Genomic DNA, 20,408 nt, shown 5'->3' on the forward strand with positions numbered 1-20,408 from the left:
ATCTAATATTATAACCTGATTTTAGTAGTATAAAGTTGAAATATTATCAAGTTGATATATCCTCCCCCCATTTGTTGTTTGGACCCTGTTTTCTAAAGAGTCGCCATAAGGAGTGGCTAGTTTAAAGTTTTCCTGACCGTCAACCATCTGCAATAAAACTCCAAGGGTGTTCCTCGGTGTTCCTCGGTGTTCCTCGGTCTTCGGTTACCTGCTTGGAAATGGACTTTCAAGCACCAAGGCTCTTGTTATTGTTTGATGAATTTTGCAGGTCAAAACGGGAGCTTGTTATTTGCTTCAAAAACTGCAGTTTCGAGGGCGAATGTGTACACTATTCCATGAAATATGTACTTAATATCTGAAATAAATGTGCATGTTTAATCAACATGATAATAATATTTCTCTTCCTGTGTCCCACTGTAGCTGCCTCGGAGGGGAGAGTCAACGGCGGGGAGGATTTCTTTCAAAAGGTGAGTGTTAAAAGTACTTTATTATCTTAAGGTTATGTTTTTCCTGGAGATGTTGAAGCGGAGTTTGGGGTGCACATGTCAGGTGCAGCCTCCAGTTGCTCCGACAAACCCAAACAAAACAAAACACCAAGAACTGGAATGACACTCGATGTTCTTCAGTCGCTGCAGGCCACTGCGCTGTGATCTCGTAACGCGGCAGCTGACACAACAACAACGACCTTTCTCTCTCGCTTATGTAACAGAAGACAAAGTACAAGTTGGTTTTGTAAACTTGAAAACATGCACGATGTAAGGCCGCACGAGTGCCGGCTCTGATGTCTCATTGACTTTATTAGGTGTTTGGTTCACATTATAGCCGCACGGTGGGTGAGTGGTTAGCATGTTGGCCACACAGTCCTGGGTTCCAACCTCCGCTTGGTCATCTCTGTGTGGAGTTTGCATGTTCTCCCCTGCATTTTTTCCAGGTACTTTGGTTTCCTCCAAATTTCCGAAAACATTCATTTATTTATTTTCTATCGCTTATCCTCACAAGGGTCACGGTGGGTGCTGGAGCCTATCCCAGCTGTCTTCAGGCGAGAGGCAGGGGTACACCCTGGACTGGTGGCCAGCCAATCACAGGGCACATATAGACAAACAACCATTCACACTCACATTCATACCTATGGACAATTTGGAGTCGCTAATTAACCTGGCATGTTTTTGGAATGTGGGAGGAAACCGGAGTACCCGGAGAAAACCAGAGGGTGGAATTGAACACTGGTCTCCTCGCTGTGAGGCCTGCACGCTAACCACTCATCCGCCATGCAGCCCCAAAAAACATTCATGGTAGGTTAATTAACGACTCCAAATTGTCCATAGGTACGAATGTGAGTGTGAATGGTTGTTTGACTGTATGTGCCCTGTGATTGGCTGGCCACCAGTCCAGGGTGTACTGCAAAGTCAGCTGGGATAGTCTCCAGCATACCCCCACGACCAAAATTGATGGATGAATAGACATTATGAACTGACTGGCATGGGGGTCGAGTGTTTAGCGTGCAGACCTCACAGCTAGTAGACCCGAGTTCAATTCCACCCGCGGCCATCTTTGTGTGGAGTTTGCATGTTCTCCCCGTGCATGCGTTCTCCGGGTACTCCGGTTTCCTCCCACATTCCAAAAACATGCTAGTTGCTAATTGGCGACTCTAAATTGTATGAATGTGAGTGTGAATGGTTGTTTGTCTATATGTGCCCTGTGATTGGCTGGCCGCCAGTCCAGGGTGTAACCCGCCTCTCGCCCGAAGACAGCTGGGATAGGCTCCAGCGTGACGATAAATGGTAGAAAATGAATCAATGGAAATTGAATGGACTTTGGGAATTCTGGAATACCGTCAACCATCTGCAGCTTAATCCTGTCATATTTTTATTTATGGTACTATTATACTATTATATTATGGTTTAGTATGGGAATTCGGTATCATGTTGACATAGCACCAGATGATTCCTCCAAAGGATACGTCACAAAGTCTCCTTCAGTTTTGTGTAGGACTTAATGAAGCGGAGTAGAAAGACCAATTAAACTTTTCCTCAGGCACATTTCACCAAGCATGTAATGCAAAACAGGCGCCTCCTCTGTGGAATTTTTACAAGTACCGTACTCTAAGTCTCCCTCTTTTACTTACAGTACATGTCAAAATATCATCCATGTCCACTTCGTTGCCCCCTCAAGGTCGCCCAGAGACCTCAAGTATAGTAATCACAGCTCGTGGTTACATCGACGCAAATTACAACGAGATGTTTTTATGGTGGAATTTCCACTTGAATCCATTCGTGTGTCAGATAGCGTGATCCCCGTGCGTGCCGGATTCAAGGCTGGAAAATAAACACGGCGGTCCGCGCTGTGAGATGGTATTGTTGAGAGGTTCGTGTGGAGTACCTTGAAGCTGATGAAAAATGGAAACTGTTATTTTGACCACTTCCTGTCCAGCCTACACGCCCGTGCTCTGCGCAGAGGCTTAGTGGTAGAGTTCAGAAAGTGACAAGAGATTTTTTTTTTAAAAGTCCACCCCCATATTTTGTCCCCAGGATGCTCTTACTCACCGTCTGCGGGACTTCCTTTGAGTCCAAGTGGGTGCTCCACTCACTGTGATGCATGCATGCATGCTAACAAGAACAGTAAACATTAGCAGTGAAGTTAGCGATAGCAATGGAAACTCTGTTTAAATCAAATCAACTTTATTTGTAGAGCACTTTTCCTGAAAGAAAAACTAAGGGCGACACGGCGGTCGAGTGGTTAGCGTGCAGACCTCACAGCTAGGAGACCAGGGTTCAATTCCACCCTCAGCTATCTCTGTGGAGTTTGCATGTTCTCCCCGCGCATGCGTGGGTTTTCTCCGGGTACTCCGGTTTCCTCCCACATTCCAAAAACATTCTAGGTTAATTAGCGAATCCAAATTTTCCATAGGTATGAATGTGAGTGTGAATGGTTGTTTGTCTATATGTGCACTGTGATTGGCTGGCGACCAGTCCAGGGTGTACCCCGCCTCTCGCCCGAAGACAGCTGGGGTAGGCTCCAGCACCCCCACGACCCTCTTGAGGAAAAAGCGGTTAGGGTTAGGGTTGCCAGTTGGGAGCCTATCCCAACTGTCTTCGGGCGGGAGGCAGGGTACACCCTGGACTGGTGGCCAGCCAATCACAGGGCACATATAGACAAACAACCATTCACACTCACATTCATACCTATGGACAATTTGGAGTCGCTAATTAACCTAGCATGTTTTTTGGAATGTGGGAGGAAACCGGAGTACCCGGAGAAAACCCACGCATGCACGGGGAGAACATGCAAACTCCACACAGAGATGGCCGAGGGTGGAATTGAACCATCCACTCGACCGCCGTGCTGCCTGGTCCGCGGGGGTTGATCTGGTAAAAGCAGATCAGATAAATAAGAAGGTTCAAGGCCGTTAAGACATTTAAAAACCAGTAAGAGGTTTATTGGTTTTAGACCCGACTTCCATTACATTCATCACTTTTACATACTGTCATTTTCACACTGGTCCGTGTCTTTGGTCCACGTCCTGTTCATATTGGCGCCCCACAGTTTGGATGCTCGCGTTCACACGTGACCGCAGGAACCGTACTAGCATACACGCACAATAAAATGCATGTTAAGTTTCTTGTTTTACATCGTAGCTATCATCTGGCAGCTTCAATGTCTGCTCACAGTGTCTTTACACCCCCGATAGGCCCCCTGTGTCCCGCTGCCGTACACACACACACACACACACACATTCCAGCTGTAACAACAGCTGCAGCATCGCAGCGCATACCTCTGCCATGTTGATTGCTGCGTGCACGTGAATGGTCACGTTTGTCCAACACATGCCTGTTTGGTTTTTTGTATGCACAAAGCAGCTGGAATCCCGTGGAAGACAATCATTGTGTCAAGTTTGCGCGATGAAACGCAGCAAAAGTTTGTGTTTCTGGATTCCGCAAAGAGGCGGTGCATCAAAGGTATATCGGTAACTTGTGAATTTGAGATTTTTTAGGGAGACCTTTTTCATCGAAAATAAACACGGGCGGCCATTAAAATGGTGTGTGGTCTTGTCAGAAATCAGTCCCATCTGCAAGACGCCGCCAAGAACAGCAGCCGTGAACAGGAAACGTCTCTCGCTCTCTTGCCGAACAAGGACCTTTTTTTTTTAAAGACACTGATGGAGCGTAGGGCAGGAAGCTGGAGGATTTACGGAAAAGTAATCGGAGCTGCTGCTGCTTTGAAATGCCGTGTTGGTCATGATGGGATCGACTATTTATTTGTGCTGCTGTCCTCATTTTGGGTAGACGCCCTTGCTGTACGCCTCCTTGCTTGCTCATGCAGGGCAGCACTAAAAGGAGGGTGTACAAACTGCAGCCCGAGGGTCATTTGTGGCTTGCAGCTATTTTGGGGGACTAAAAAATATCATTTTTATAAGATAAAAATAATATAATATAAATATATTAAATATATATATATTAAATATAATATAAAATATACAAAATAATAACATTCTAAAAATATAATTTTAATAATCTAAAAATAATAATAAAATAATAATATAAATATATTATATATATACTAAATATAATATAAAAAATAATACAGTCAAAATATTATATTTGTGGCCGATACTGCTTTTGCTCCCTCAATTTACATGAAACAATGACAATGATAACAAATATTTAGACAAGCTTAAACAAACATTTATTGAAATGTTCTCAAAAAATGCGACTTATGTATGTTTTTTTATACCTAATTATGCATTTTTGCACATGTCCAAAAGGAGTAGGAAGAAGCAAAGCTTATTAAATCCTACCCCCTCCATCTGGTACTTTTACAATCAGTAACTGTTACATTTGTTCACTTCCTGCTTTCCTAATATATATTTTTTTTGTTTTTGTTTTTTTTATTTGAATTTTTTTTGTTTTTTTTTATTTTTTAAATTGAAAAAAATGTGAAAATGTAAAAAAAAATTGTTTAAAAAATGTTTTTGGTCATAATCAGTTCACAGTTCCACATGTCCAAAAAGGAGTAGGAAGAAGCAAAGCTTATTAAATCCTACCCCCTCCATCTGGTACTTTTACAATCAGTAACTGTTACATTTGTTCACTTCCTGCTTTCCATAATACAGTTTAAGGTTTTATTATTTTTTTATTTTATTTTATTTTTTTAAATAATGTACCTCGTACCGAAGTACAAGGTGATATGAGCATCCAATGACATAATGGGTACCATAATAACATAACCATAATATAGTGATATACATATATAGCACATCATGACCCATGATGTTTATATGAGTACCCATGTTTATATACAACATACACAACAATAAGCACTTGCTGCAAACAGATGTTTAAAATGGAATACATTGGCTTAATATAGGTTGACTGCAGAATTGGCAAGAGTTTATTTCTTTGATATTTGAAATAAAACGCCTTTAGGACACGCTCCAGGCACATTTATTGTTTTGACAGACAAGAAAAAGATGCACAAGTGAGGAGCAAATGTGAATAAATTCCCCCACATGGCCACTCTGGCTTCAGTTAATGATGAAAAACTTTATTTAGCTACGGAGGTATTTATTTATTCATTGTGCAGACAACAGCCATGTTGCAGATTAGTGGCCCGGGCCTCAGGCCATGGTGGAACTCATCAGGTTTTGCTTTTGTTGTGAGGAGCCATGTCCTTAATGCCTGCACTGATGCTGTTATTGCAACACTCGTTGGCTCAGAAGACGACATTAACTATGAAAGGTTTGTTTCGACATGACGCTAATGATAGCACTGAGGAATTAAACAAGACAGAGGAATTTTTATTCCACATTATCAAATTCAATCTTGGTTCCGGGCTGCACGGCGGACAAGTGGTTAGCACGCAGACTTCACAGCTCGGAGACCCGAGTTCAATTCCACTCTCGGCCATCTCTGTGTGGAGTTTGCATGTTCTCCCCGTGCATGCGTGGGTTTCCTCCCACATTCCAAAAACATGCTAGGTTAATTAGCGACTCCAAATTGTCCATAGGTATGAATGTGAGTGTGAATGGTTGTTTGTCTATATGTGCCCTGTGATTGGCTGGCGACCAGTCCAGGGTGTACCCCGCCTCTCGCCCGAAGACAGCTGGGATAGGCTCCAGCACCCTCCACGACCCTCGTGAGGAAAAGCAGTAGAAAATGAATGAATGAATCAAAATTAGGCTGCACAGTGGACGAGTGGTTAGCGCGCAGGTCTCACAGCTAGGAGACTCGAGTTCAATTCCACCCTCGGCCATCTCTGTGTGGAGTTTTTGTGGGTTTTCTCCGAGGACTCAAGTTTCCATGATTGTTTGTCTATATGGCGACCAGTCCAGGTCTAGTCCAGTACCCCGCCTCTCTCCCGAAGACAGCTGGGATAGGCTCCAGCACACCCCGCGACCCTCGTGAGGAAAAGCGGTAGAAAATGAATTAATGAATTAATTAATCAAAATGAGGCTGAACGGTGGTCGAGTGGTTAGCGCGCAGGTCTCACAGCTAGGAGACCTGAGTTCAATTCCACCCTCGGCCATCTCTGTGTGGAGTTTTTGTGGGTTTTCTCCAGGTACTCCGGTTTCCATGATTGTTTGTCTATATGTGCCAGTCCAGGTCTAGTCCAGTACCCCGCCTCTTGCCCGAAGCCAGCTGGGATAGGCTCCAGCACCCCTGCGACCCTTGTGAGGATAAGTGGTAGAAAATTAATGAATGAATGAATCACAATGATGAAAATCAGGTGTAAAGAGGAGTAAACAGCTGTAGTTTCCATATCTGACCAGTAGTTGGCAGTGTCAATTTTTTTAATGGCCGGTCCGTGATGGAAAATGTTGTATAAACGGCCAGAAATAAACGAACCTCGACATATAAAAAAAACATTTTCAGGAAAAGAAGAAAAGATGAGTGAGGTTACCAGGAAGGAATCCTGCTATGTTTTCATTCCGCATTATCATACTGAACCTGCCTTTAATAAAACATGGCTGCAACGTCAGCATCATATTTCACAAGCGTCCCTGAGGAGCATTTGTTATTTTTATTTTTGTTTCTTTAGATGATAACAATTACGACGGCAGATGTGCAGCGAGAGGAAACAATGCCACATGTTGAAGAAAAATAGGGAGAGAAAAAAAATGCTTTAAATATCTCAAGTTGGCGCGTGGAGCCATTTGTTCTGCTTCTCGTCCTTTCTGAGTCGTCTATAGGATGCTATGCTAGGTCGATGAGGCCGAGCAGCACGTGCAGTCAACCATCATGATGCACGGCGCGACCGAAGGCACACTTGCATGATGTTTGTCACGCTGGCGAAGGACAGGCTTGTCGCTCCATGTTAAACAAGATGACAACCAGAGCAGGCTACTCCCTTTAGAGCATGTGGTGGAATTTAAGCACTTCCCTTTTTAATTTGTGCCCCCAAACCCCCCCACCCAACTCTCTCTCTCTCTCTCTCTCTCTCAAGTATATGGGCTGTTTTCCATTTTGGCGAGAACAGTCTTGGAATTTTGAGAAATATGTTGGCTTTTCGGGAAAAAGTTGAGCTTTTAAAGAGCCCTTATTGTGAACAAAGGACTTTGGAATCATCTTCTAAGAGTAACACATGTCCCTATAATGTCCCTATGTCCCAGTCATGATGTGCTATATATATATACTATATATATCACTATATTGACTGTTACTATGGTATTTAAAAAAAACAAACAAAAAAAACCTTAAACTGTATTATGGAAAGCAGGAAGTGAACAAATGTAACAGTTACTGATTGTAAAAGTACCAGATGGAGGCGTAGGATTTAATAAGCTTTGCTTCTTCCTACTCCTTTTGGACATGTGGAACTGTGAACTGATTATGTGATGCATTCAATTGTCATCTGATGCATGTTCAAATGAAATTAAACCATTACCATTACCATTACCATTACCATTACCCTAGAGCCTGTTTATGACCACTAAATATAAGAGAAGTGTTGCTGTTTGTGGCACTTTTAAGAGAAAAGGCTTCCCTACACATCTTAAAATGCTAACTACTGTATTTTCTGGACTATAAGTCACTCCGGAGGGCTGCACGGTGTTCGAGTGGTTAGCGCGCAGACCTCAGAGCTCAGAGACCCAAGTTCAAATCCACCCTCGGCCATCTCTGTGTGGAGTTTGCATGTTCTCCCCGTGCATGAGTGGGTTTACTCCGGGTACTCCGGTTTCCTCCCACATTCCAAAAACATGCTAGGTTAATTAGCGACTCCAAATTGTCCATAGGTATGAATGTGAGTGTGAATGGTTGTTTGTCTATATGTGCCCTGTGATTGGCTGTCTCACCCGAAGAATGTTTTTTTGTCGCTATGTGTCGCACAAAGCCAAAAATGCATAACTAGGTAGAAAAAAACATACATAAGTTGCACTGGAGTATAAGTCGCATTTTTTTGCGGGTAATTTATTTGAACTACTTGACCAAAACAGACATTACGTCCTCTTGGAAGGCAAGTTCTAACAATAAAAGAATAGAGAACAGGTGGAATAGGTGTAAGATATGCTAACACAATGCTTATTCAGCTACACAAAAAATAAACATGAACAGAAAAGGTGTCCAGTGTTTATGGAACATAAACACTTTTTTCATTTATAAGTCGCTCTGGAGTATAAGTCGCAGGAACAGCCAACCTATGAAAAAAAGTGCCACTTATAGTCCGGAAAATACGGTATTTGTCAGTATTCATTCATTCATTCATTTTCTACCGCTTTTCCTCATGAGGGTCGCGGGGGGTGCTGGAGCCTATCCCAGCTGTCTTCGGGCGTAAGGCGGGGTACACCCTAGACTGGTCGCCAGCCAATCACAGGGCACATATAGACAAACAACCATTCACACTCACCTTCATACCTATGGACAATTTGGAGTCGCTAATTAACCTAGCATGTTTTTGGAATGTGGGAGGAAACCGGAGTACCCGGAGAAAACCCACGCATGCACGGGGAGAACATGCAAACTCCACACAGAGATGCCCGAGGGTGGGATTGAACCCTGGTCTCCTAGCTGTGAGGTCTGTGCGCTAACCCCTAGACCACCGTGCCGCCAGTATATGACTATACATACATACAGTACAGTGCATACAGTATATGCACTAATCAACTATATTGATTAGTGCCCTGTGATTGGCGGTGACCAGTCTAGGGTGTAGCCCGAAGTCAGCTGGGATAGGCTCCAGCACCCCCGCGACCCTCGTGAGGAAAAGCGGTAGAAAATGAATGAATGAATGAACAAATAACGATAACAACAAAAATCCAGCATTAAGGCAAACCTTTGAGCAACAAACTTTCCATTTATTTTAGTTTTATTTAAGCTGATATTGTAATACTATAACATAGGATGACGAGCATGCTACTGAGAGTTTTAAATAGTGCTCCAGCATCAGACTTTGGATAAACTCTTGCCTTCTTCACCTCAAAGATGCCTGCAAAGTATGAAAACAAAGATTAGGAGAGAACATGTCAGCTCTTCTTTTTTTTTTTTTTCTTTACTTTAAGGGCTAACATTTTTTTCCCCGCGAGTCAAACCCTCCAGAGGTTTGTCTGTGGATTTGTAGCCAGAAAGCCAAGCAAGGTGAGCTTTCCTGTGGTTGAAAGGAGGAGCAGGAGGTTGAAGGTTTGCTTTCTTAGCGTCCCGTGCATGTGCTCCTGGTTACGATGACTGGACTTGTCAAGGAGCTCTCGTACAGATTGGCCTTGGCGTTGTTCACATGTAGCCAAGCCAATTTTTTTTCTGTTGTTTTCCTTTTTTTTCGGAACGTCGGAATGGCGTCTGATTGCTGTGCTGAGCAGAAGCGATACATAATGTAAGCTTATATTACCTGCAGCCGGCCATGTATTTATAAACCGTTTTAACACTCTTACCCTCCATTCATCTCTGGAACTGCCGTCTCGTTGTCTTTGAAATACAAAATACCGTGGAGGTTTCATTTTTCAAAACTATTTGAACATCGTAGGACATAATGGTAATTGAAATAATCTGTTCCAGGTTGGGAAGAAAGACTTTCTCCTGACACATTCGGAATTGTCAAACCTAAAAAAAAAAAATTTAAGTCAACTTTACATCTATAACACGTTTTTGGATCATCTATTCTGTTTATGTTTTGAAATTGTTGGTGAAATCGAAATTCCATGCTTGTAATCGTTACATTACATATTAAGGTATTGTGATGATGAAAATTAATCTGGGATTCCTTGATTGATGATTTATAAGATTTATACATGTCAGGACGCACAAACCTGACGGGAATATCACCCCTGGTGTGGAATCTCTGTGTGGAGATGTTCTCCCCGTGCATGCGTGGGTTTTTTCCGGGTATTCCGGTTCCCTCCCACATTCCAAAAACATGCTAGGTTAATCAGCGACTCCAAATTGTCCATAGGTATGAATGTGAGTGTGAATGGTTGTTTGTCTATATGTGCCCTGTGATTGGCTGGCCACCAGGCGGGTGTACCCCGCCCGAAGACAGCTGGGATAGGCTCCAGCACCCCCTGTGACCCTCATGAGGATAAGCAGTAGAAAATGAATGATTGGATGTTTATAAGCTCTGGCCTTGTGACTTGTGCATAATGAAATTTTTATTTTCCGGACTACTAATTTCTAGATTAATAAAAAATGACATTAAACAGATTTAACAGTTAATATCTATAAGTAGCGGAGGATTATTTTTGCCGCTTTGTCTCTCGGTTGGTCGTGCTCCCCTGTTTCCTTGTCACTACTTTCAAACAAATGCGACATATTGGTGCGTCCCTGTTCATGCGTTCAACTTGTTCATTCTCTTTAGAACCAAAATATTTCCCACACTGGAGATGTGGCATTTGCCTTAAAAATAATCCATTCTGTGTCTTCCTTCATGTGGTGCTGACTAACTTCCCAGCACTGCTCTGTGTCCGCTCACTATTACTAAAAAAAAAAAAAATGTATGAAAAGTGATGCAAAATCTGACTATCATGCGGCCTACCACCACAGCTTCAGAAAATCCTAGTGGAAACCCTGCAGGAAATCCAATAATATGTGTTACCTTTTGTGTCCTCTGCCATCGCACGCGTTACTTTGTATGTTTTGCTGCAAAGCCAGAAGCTAAGCTGTAGTTATGGGGCCAAATTACTCCATGAGAATTAAATGATGTATTGTTATCTAAAAATCATGTGGTGTCCAGCCATCACGGTTGTTATCACTGGTATATGTCGTTGGTGCAAGGTTATATTTGCTACTATTTTTCATTTATTAATTTTTATGCTTTTTGGACCAATAATTTGGGTCAAAGTCAGATTTTTACCACGTTGGGACATTTTAAATACATGCATCCATCCGTTTTCTACGCCGCTTCTCCTCGTTAAGGTCACAAGGGTATGCTGGAGCCTATCCCAGCTGACTTCGGAGCAAGGCGTGGTCATTCTAATGAACATGTTACCTTGTGTGCCATATGATTTGTGGTAATTATCATCCTGTGTTTCAGATTATGGATGAAACTCAAACGCAGATAGCCTGGCCCTCGAAACTCAAGATCGGCGCAAAGTCAAAAAAAGGTGAGAATTTGCTTCTATTTCTCCCTGCATGATGTTCTGCTTGAGTAGATATTGGACTATCATTGTGTACTAAGCATTAGCATTCATGTAGCAATGTGTTTATTATTGTGGCTGCACGAGTGCTCAGCCTTTTTCTGTCGACTGGATGTGGTGTCGTCGAAAAGTAGCACATGTTTTAGCCTAACCTCAACATGTGTAGTAGCAACAAAGACCGCTAACGCATATCCATCTGGCTCTCACACCTGACTTGGGCTTCCCCTTGCCAACAATAAGTTAATCATTACGCCTCGGTGTGGTTTTAAGCAGACGTTTGTGTTCGGGGGAAAGCGGCAACACGAGTCTGACAGCAAGAACTGATGGATTTTATTGACGGGGTATGCACGTTTAAATCCTGTTTATTGCTGTTTGGACGCGATATTGATTTCACATCGGACTTATTTCTCACCTGTTTGATATATTTAATTATTTATTACATACATTATTAGTTTATTATCATTATCATTATTCATGTGCCCCCATGTACCCCACTTGCTAGGTAGTAAACAACAGTATGCCAAGTGTAACATACATGACTTTCACTCTAACACCCGGCTTTTTAAAGCGTATTCAGAGGTAGATAAAGCTGCTGGATGCTGAACGTGGTTAATAAACACATCATCAGGAGGTCGCCTACAGCCGCAGCTGTTTTTTTGGGGGGGGCCCTGACGCTAATTAGAGGCCCTGGAAGTTATTGCTATGCTACTGAAAAGAAAATTTGAGTTGTGAAAGTCTGTGCCTCTGATCATGTTAAAGCAGTGGTACTCAATTATCTGTAATGCCCCCCCCTCCCCCCACACACACTGCTCCCCACCCCCCAAAAAGACAGAAATGTTTGACTGAAAGCAGGAAAATGTAGAGTATACAAGAAGTCTATTCAAGAGTCAAATTACATGTTGAGTACTACAAATGTGTACATGTTGGCAGGTCTGCATTGACATTGAAAGTACTCCCTGCCTCTTGCGCCCCCACCCCCACAAGATGGATGGAGGGATGGATGGAGGGATGGATGGATGGATGGATGGATGGATGGATGGATGGATGGATGGATGGATGGATGGATGGATGGATGGATGGATGGATGGATGGATGGATGGATGGATGGATGGATGGATGGATGGATGGATGGATGGATGGATGGATGGATGGATGGATAGATAGATAGATAGATAGATAGATAGATAGATAGATAGATAGATAGATAGATAGATAGATAGATAGATAGATAGATAGATAGATAGATAGATAGATAGATAGACTTTCTTTATTGTCATTGCACAATAACACAGCAGTGAAATTGCCAACAAAATGTCGTTGCCTGGCTCCCGTATAATAATAAATAATAATGTGGAGAATAAATAGATGACATCAAATATGAACAATGATAGAAACAAACTTTTTTTTCTGATGAAAGATGACCATCTAATTTATATTTTGATCACCAAAAATGGCTGCGATTGAACGAGTTAATGCGTAAAAAGCCTAAATACCGTAGAAAAGACAGTATTGTTTATTCAGTTTGTGCTACTTCATGTTACTATTGTCACGTTCAATATATCTACAGGACGTCCTGTCAGTCCCGGCGCTGTTAGCATTAGCGTCACGTGTAAAGCGGGCGTGCTTTTGACAAGCAGAACCCAACCGATGCTGACATTCGTCTGTTTCAACTTCCTCGCTTCTCATCTTCTGTTCTTCATCTGTTTTGAGGAATTTTTGGCCGCCGATCCCGGACGGGTAGGCGTCGCTTTCATTTTATCAAAGCCCCTGTGTTTATTAGCCAATGTTGTTCCAGTGCTCTGTTACCAATAAAACACCATCACGCCCATTTGGAGCCTTTCCAACAGGCGTGCGTTGTATATATGCTCTTGATGATGATGATGACCAGTGGGGGTTTGACAATAGGATGTAGCCACGCCTACTTTGTTGCCCACAGGAGAGTTACCAGTGTCTCCTGGAGCCAGATGTGAAATCCAACATGACGGTTATGTAAGATACACCATCTTTGACAGCGTGACATAACATCGCACACGAGTTCACTCCATCATCAGCTGGCACAGATGTTTTGTGTGCTGAATGATAACGTTTTAATCGTTTGTTAAAGCGGTCCCGTGGTTGCGTCAACATTTGCGAAAAAAATGTTGGACGCTGTCTTTGCATTTATGAGCACACGTGTTCTTGGAGGAGGACATGTGCTCGTTTTAACAAGCTGGTCCTACGGGAATGGAGCGACGCGTCATCTGGTGTTGGAAACAAGGAGACTAACGCATGTACCCCAAAGGACGGAATCGGTTTATTTACGTTGTACAGTGTACTGTACATGAACCAGGAAGTGTTAAATGTTTCAAGTTTCAATGCTTTTCCAGTGAAAATCTTGCTCCGATGTTTCCTTGTCACTACTTTCGAACAAATGTGACATATTGGTGCGTCCCTGTTCATGTGCTCAACTTGTTCATTCTCTTCGGAACCAAAATATTTCCCACACTGGAGATGTGGCATTTGCTTTAAAAATCATCAATTCTGTGCTTTCCTTCATGTGGTGCTGACTAACTTCCCAGCACTGCTCACTATTACGAAAAAAAAATGGATGAAAAGTGCTCCAGAATCTGACTATCATGCGGCCTACCACCACAGCTTCAGAAAATCCTAGGGGAAACCCTGCAGGAACTTTGGAAATCCAATAATACCTTTTGTGTCCTCTGCCATCACACGCGTTAATTAGTATGTTTTGCTGCAAAGCCAGAAGCTGGCTTCAAATTACTCCATGTGAATTAAATGAGGTATTGTTATCTAAAAATCATGTGGTGTCCAGCCATCATGGTTGTTATCACTGGTATATGTTGTTGGTGCAAGGTTGTATAATGTTTCAAGTTTCTATGCTTTTCCAGGAAATCCAATAATATGTGTTACCTTTTGTGTCCTCTGCCATCACACGCGTTAATTAGTAGGTTTTACTGCAAAGCCACAAGCTAAACTGTAGTTATGGGGCCAAATTACTCCATGTGAATTAAATAATGTATTGTTATCGAAAAATCATGTGGTGTCCAGCCATCACGGTTGTTATCTGTTTTGTTTTTTTCAAGCAGGAGGTGTCAGAAAAGTTATTACAGGGATAACTGGCTTGTGGCGGCCAAGCGTTCATAGCAACGTCGCTTTTTGATCCTTCGATGTCGGCGCTTCCTATCATTGTAGTCAGTCAGGAACTTTAGAAATCCAATAATACGTTTTGTGTCCTCTGCCATCACACGCGTTAATTAGTAGGTTTTGCTGCAAAGCCAGAAGCTAAGCTGTAGTTATGGGGCCAAATTACTCCATGTGAATTAAATAATGTATTGTTATCTAAAAATCATGTGGTGTCCAGCCATCACGGTTGTTATCTGGTTTTTTTTGTTTGTTTTTTCTTTAAAGCAGGAGGTGTCAGAAAAGTTACCACAGGGATAACTGGCTTGAGGCGGCCAAGCGTTCATAGCGACGTCGCTTTTTGATCCTTCGATGTCGGCTCTTCCTATCATTGTAGTCAGTCAGTCAGTCAGTCAGTCAGTCAGGAACTTTGGAAATCCAATCATGCCTTTTGTGTCCTCTGCCATCACACGCGTTAATTAGTATGTTTTGCAGCAAAGCCAGAAGCTAAGCTGTAGTTATGGGGCCAAATTACTCCATGTGAATTAAATGATGTATTGTTATCTAAAAATCATGTGGTGTCCAGCCATCACGGTTGTTATCTGTTTGTTTTTTTAAGCAGGAGGTGTTGGAAAAGTTACCACAAGGGATGACGTTCATAGCAACGTCGCTTTTTGATCCTTTGATGTCGGCTCTTCCTATCATTGTAGTCAGTCAGTCAGGAACTTTAGAAATCCAATCATGCCTTTTGTGTCCTCTGCCATCACACGCGTTAATTAGTATGTTTTACTGCAAAGCCAGAAGCTATGCTGTAGTTATGGGGCCAAATTAGTCTATGTGAATTAAATGTATTGTTATCTAAAATAGAAATCATGTGGTGTCCAGCCATCACGGTTGTTATCACTAGTATATGTCGTTGGTGCAAGGTTGTATAATGTTTAAATTTCAATGCTTTTCCAGTGAAAACAAAATATTTAGCACTAGAGTGTTATTCCACCATTATAAAACTATTGATACATTGGTTTATGTATTAAGCAGACATTTAAATCATGGAATCCAGTGAAAAACACGACTTTACGAGGTGCCAGAGCCTTCCGTTTATGATCCACACAGCTTGAAACATTTGCTAGCAAGGTAACAACATGTCTGCAAAAAAGCTCAAAAGGCTATTTTGTAGTTTTTGATCACTTTGGATTCGACTTGCCAATATCATAAAAACCTTGCAACTCGACTTGGACTGTGACATTAAAGGGAGAGTTTGGATTTAAAGTTGCATGACATCCCCATCAGCAATGTAGCTCATCAACAGTGACATCCCCCCCGCTTCATCCCGTGAGCCGAGTTGTAATTGGTTTTGGTTATGGAGGAATGTAGTTTCAGCGAGTCAAGCGTCCAGTCCAACCTGACTAACACAAGACTCACCGATGGCGTCATGCGTGTTATTTTTACACTTCCCATTCAAAAGGAGGCTAGACTAGAAGTTTTCCCTTTGACTTTTTGCTCCAAAATGTCATCTCATTGAGTCTGGAAGCGGTTTAAAACTGCGTGCTGGCAACAGATGTTTGTCACCTTTCCACTTGAGCGAGTCCATCAGAATATGAGGTCCTCGTTTTCATTTATCACCTGCAGCCAACCAAGTCTGACACCTGCACAGGCGCGATAAGGCCACACTTTCACCTGTAAGGTGCAACTTTGTGTGTGTGTGTGTGTGTGTGTGTGTGTGTGTGTGTGTGTGTGTGTAAGTTTGTGTGTGTCTCCGGTGATTTAATACCATGAGGAAGCACATAACTCTCTGCATGTGTCACTTCCTCCCACCGAGTTAAAGGTCCCATATTATTTAGTATTTAGAGGTCCCACAACAGTGTGCTGTAACTTGATGCTGGAATTGAGACCGCTTTATGCACTAGCTTAAATGCTAATGAGCTATTTCTATACGCTTTTTTCATATAGAGTCGTCCCTCGTTATTATATCACTCCCTCACTATATCGTGGTCGACTATGGCCTGTTATTATACCAAAAATACTGAGAAACAAGCTATATGTAGTATTGTGGTCACTAGGCATCAGTAATGTTATGAGATATGATGTCCATATGATTACCTTACCGTATTTTCTGCACCATAAGGCGCACCGGAGGCGCACCAGAGGCGCACCAGAGGCGCACCAGAGGCGCACCGGAGGCGCAGTCTCAATTATGGGCTCTATACATACATAAGCCGCATGTTAAAACATACATTCTGCCAAAAAAACTGCAACAGAAGCAAAACAATGAGTTTAATTGAACTTTATTCTACTATTCGACAATAAACTCACCATATTTTGAATTAATTTTCTCCCACAAGTCCATCAAAGTCCTCATTTTCTGTATCTGAATTGAACATCTGGGCCATTTTCGCCATCAAACATGCCGGGTCTCCTAATAAACTTATAATATTTTAGAAGCACAGAGCTGAAATATTACATGAAATTATAGCATATTGAGAAATAAGATGTATTTTAAGGGAAATTAGGTTAGGGAAAAAGTAATAAAGTCACACTATTATCTCACTGGCATACGTTTGGGCACCACTACTCATGATGCTGATGTTTTAACATCATTAAAAAGTCACTTTTCCATAATAGGGGACCAATATCTGCTCCTTATTAATACTTATCCAAATACCGTAACTACATTACAAGAGACATTTCCTATTTTCCTTATTTTTCCGGCTACTTGCAGTAAGTACGGAGCTGCGGGTCAAAAGGTTTCTTCTTTGTGTGACTGGAAGTACTCACCTTTTTCACAGCTGCACGTCCACTCGTGTGTTTTTGTTTGTTTTCATATGTGCTCCATGTGCCAATTTAAGCTGTTAGTTTCACTTTTTTTTCTACTCTGCTTTAATTCCTGAAAGAGAGAGAGAGAGAGAGAGAGAGGGAGAGGGAAAAAAAAGAAAAGTAGAAGCGCCCACACCACACTCTACGTGAAAAATGCGGGGGTGTTCTACATCACAGTTCCTTCAGGCTGGCTAATGTTTGCCAGATGTGCTCAGCAGGTTAGAGCGGGGACACTGGAGCAGCGCCCTCTTATGGTCGTAATTGGTACAACAAGGATTAAAAATGAGCTGTTTTTCAGCTTTCTTTTGTTTCCATACACTTTGGAATTCCCTTGTCATCACAAAATGTTGCAGTCCCTCAACCCCCCCCACCCCCACCCCTCCCAAGCTAGCCTGCAAAAGTCTAAACAGGCACTTTGTGAGCTTCTCAGAGGTTGTAACAATAAATTCTGTACAGTGGGTCTTGTCTGAAGGCCGTACTGTAAATCCGAGATGCTGTAAGTGTGTGTAGGTATGGGGAGGGGTATTCCTGGAAGCGGGCTTAGCGGACTTCCTGCAATGTGTGTAGTACACTATTGTGCATGATCAGTGAGTGTCTATGTGTTCACTTCTGCGGGGGTCCGAGAGCTGCAGTGCTATGTGGCGTTCACTTATATGAACTGAAATGTGTTGGTACATTTGAAGTACTGAGTGGAATAAAAGTATCTGTTCCAGCATATGCCACCATCATAAAATTCTTCATTTACTGTATAAGCAATTTTTTTAAAATATAACTATGTAAGTATAGTAAGTATATAAGTATGAAAATGGAAATATTAACAATGATTATAATAATGGTGATGATAATAACAATAATAATGGTAATAATGATGACGATTATAATAATAATGATAATGATAATAACATTAATAATATTGTAATGATAATAATAACTGGGGAAAACAAGACTATTCCAGCTGTCTTCGGGCGAGAGGCGGGGTACACCCTGGACTGGTGGCCAGCCAATCACAGGGCACATATATAGCATAGAATAGCATAGAAAAGTGATCTACAATACTGTTTATACCACTACTAGAGCGCTCTAGACAAAAACTAACACCCCTATAGTCAGCTTTACACTCGCATTAGATGAAAACTTACACATTAGCATTAGGAATGCCGAATGCTAACATTACATATATAGTATATAGTACTACATATAGTACTACAAATCATTTATTTTTCAATAGTCATAAAACAATGATCATTCTTTTTGTGCCGCTTATCCTCATGAAGGTTGCAAGGGGTGCTGGAGCCTATCCCAGCTGTCTTCGGGCGAGAGGCGGGGTACACCCTGGACTGGTGGCCAGCCAATCACAGGGCACATATATATAGCATAGAATAGCATAGAAAAGTGATCTACAATACGGTTTTTACCACTATTAGAGCGCTCTAGACAAAAACTAACACCCCTATAGTCAGCTTTACACTCGCATTAGATGAAAACTTACACATTAGCATTAGGAATGCCGAATGCTAACATTACATATATAGTATATAGTACTACATATAGTACTACAAATCATTTATTTTTCAATAGTCACAAAACAATGATCATTCTTTTTGTGCCGCTTATCCTCACGAGGGTTGCAAGGGGTGCTGGAGCCGATCCAAGCTGTCTTCGGGCGAGAGGCGGGGTTACACCCTGGACTGGTGGCCAGCCAATCACAGGGTACATATAGACAAACAACCATTCACACTCACATTCATACCTATGGACAATTTGGAGTCGCCAATTAACCTAGCATGTTTTTGGAATGTGGGAGGAAACCGGAGTACCCGGAGAAAACCCACGCATGCACGGGGAGAACATGCAAACTCCACACAGAGATGGTCGAGGGTGGAATTGAACACGGGTCCGCGCACTAACCACTTCTCCACAGTGCAGCTTTTTTTTGGACAGTCATTCATTCATTCATTCATTTTCTACCGCTTATCCTCACGAGGGTCGCGGGGGTGCTGGAGCCTATCCCAGCTGTCTTCGGGCGAGAGGCGGGGTTACACCCTGGACTGGTGGCCAGCCAATCACAGGGCACATATAGACAAACAACCATTCACACTCACATTCATACCTATGGACAATTTGGAGTCGCTAATTAACCTAGCATGTTTTTGGAATGTGAGAGGAAACCGGAGTACCCGGAGAAAACCCACGCATGCACGGGGAGAACATGCAAACTCCACACAGAGATGGCCGAGGGTGGAATTGAACACGGGTCCGTGCACTAACCACTTCTCCACTGTGCAAATTTTTTTTTGGACATGTTATTTCTATTTTAGGAAGGTTTGGGTTTTCTTTTGAAGATGAACTTCCTTAAAATCCAATATAAATTCTCACCATTTTTAATTGGTCTTTATATTCTGATCAGGAGTGTATTTGTACACCAAATGACGCTACTTTTTCCCATTCAAAGCATGCAACAAAATGTCTCTTTTCACCCTTTTCTATAGTACTGAACTGATGTCTCTATTGATGTTTGGAATGTTGTACATGGAAAAACATGCATGTCTTTCTAACTTTGCCTTGTTCAGGAAATGTAAGGACCTTCAGTGTTCAAGTACAGAGTTGAGTTATGGATGAGGACACTAAGGAGGTGTCACCCAGTGTCTTTTGCAGCGGTAGAATGAGGTTGATTGACACCATAAGGGTCACATGATGCGTGTCATCCAGTCAGGCTTAAATGCAGCAAAGCTATAATCATCCTTCTCGGCGGTCTGCACCAACTTGACTGATAGATGGTCAGAGTATGGCTCCTCAGACACCCACCACACCCCCCCTTATTGGTCACACGTCGCGGCCACTCTCAGACTTGAAAAATGCAACTCAAAGCTGCAATTACCGTCGCAGGGTTTCTGTCGCGCTGTCATCTGTTAGCAGA

At 42.3% G+C, this 20,408-nt stretch overlaps 1 protein-coding gene across 2 annotated transcripts in view; it reads left to right on the plus strand.

The window, feature by feature from the left end:
* LOC131107954 (protein bicaudal C homolog 1-like) overlaps positions 1-20,408 on the plus strand; it is a 63,714-nt gene that overhangs the window by 14,669 nt on the left and 28,637 nt on the right. For both annotated transcript variants that reach the window (XM_058058488.1, XM_058058490.1), the window contains exons 2-3: positions 421-467; positions 11,455-11,524. In XM_058058488.1, coding sequence (XP_057914471.1) covers positions 421-467; positions 11,455-11,524 — 117 coding nt within the window. The remainder of the gene's footprint in view (positions 1-420; positions 468-11,454; positions 11,525-20,408) is intronic.

The sequence above is a fragment of the Doryrhamphus excisus genome, chromosome 20, assembly GCF_030265055.1.
Source record: "Doryrhamphus excisus isolate RoL2022-K1 chromosome 20, RoL_Dexc_1.0, whole genome shotgun sequence".
Classification (NCBI taxonomy): domain Eukaryota; kingdom Metazoa; phylum Chordata; class Actinopteri; order Syngnathiformes; family Syngnathidae; genus Doryrhamphus; species Doryrhamphus excisus.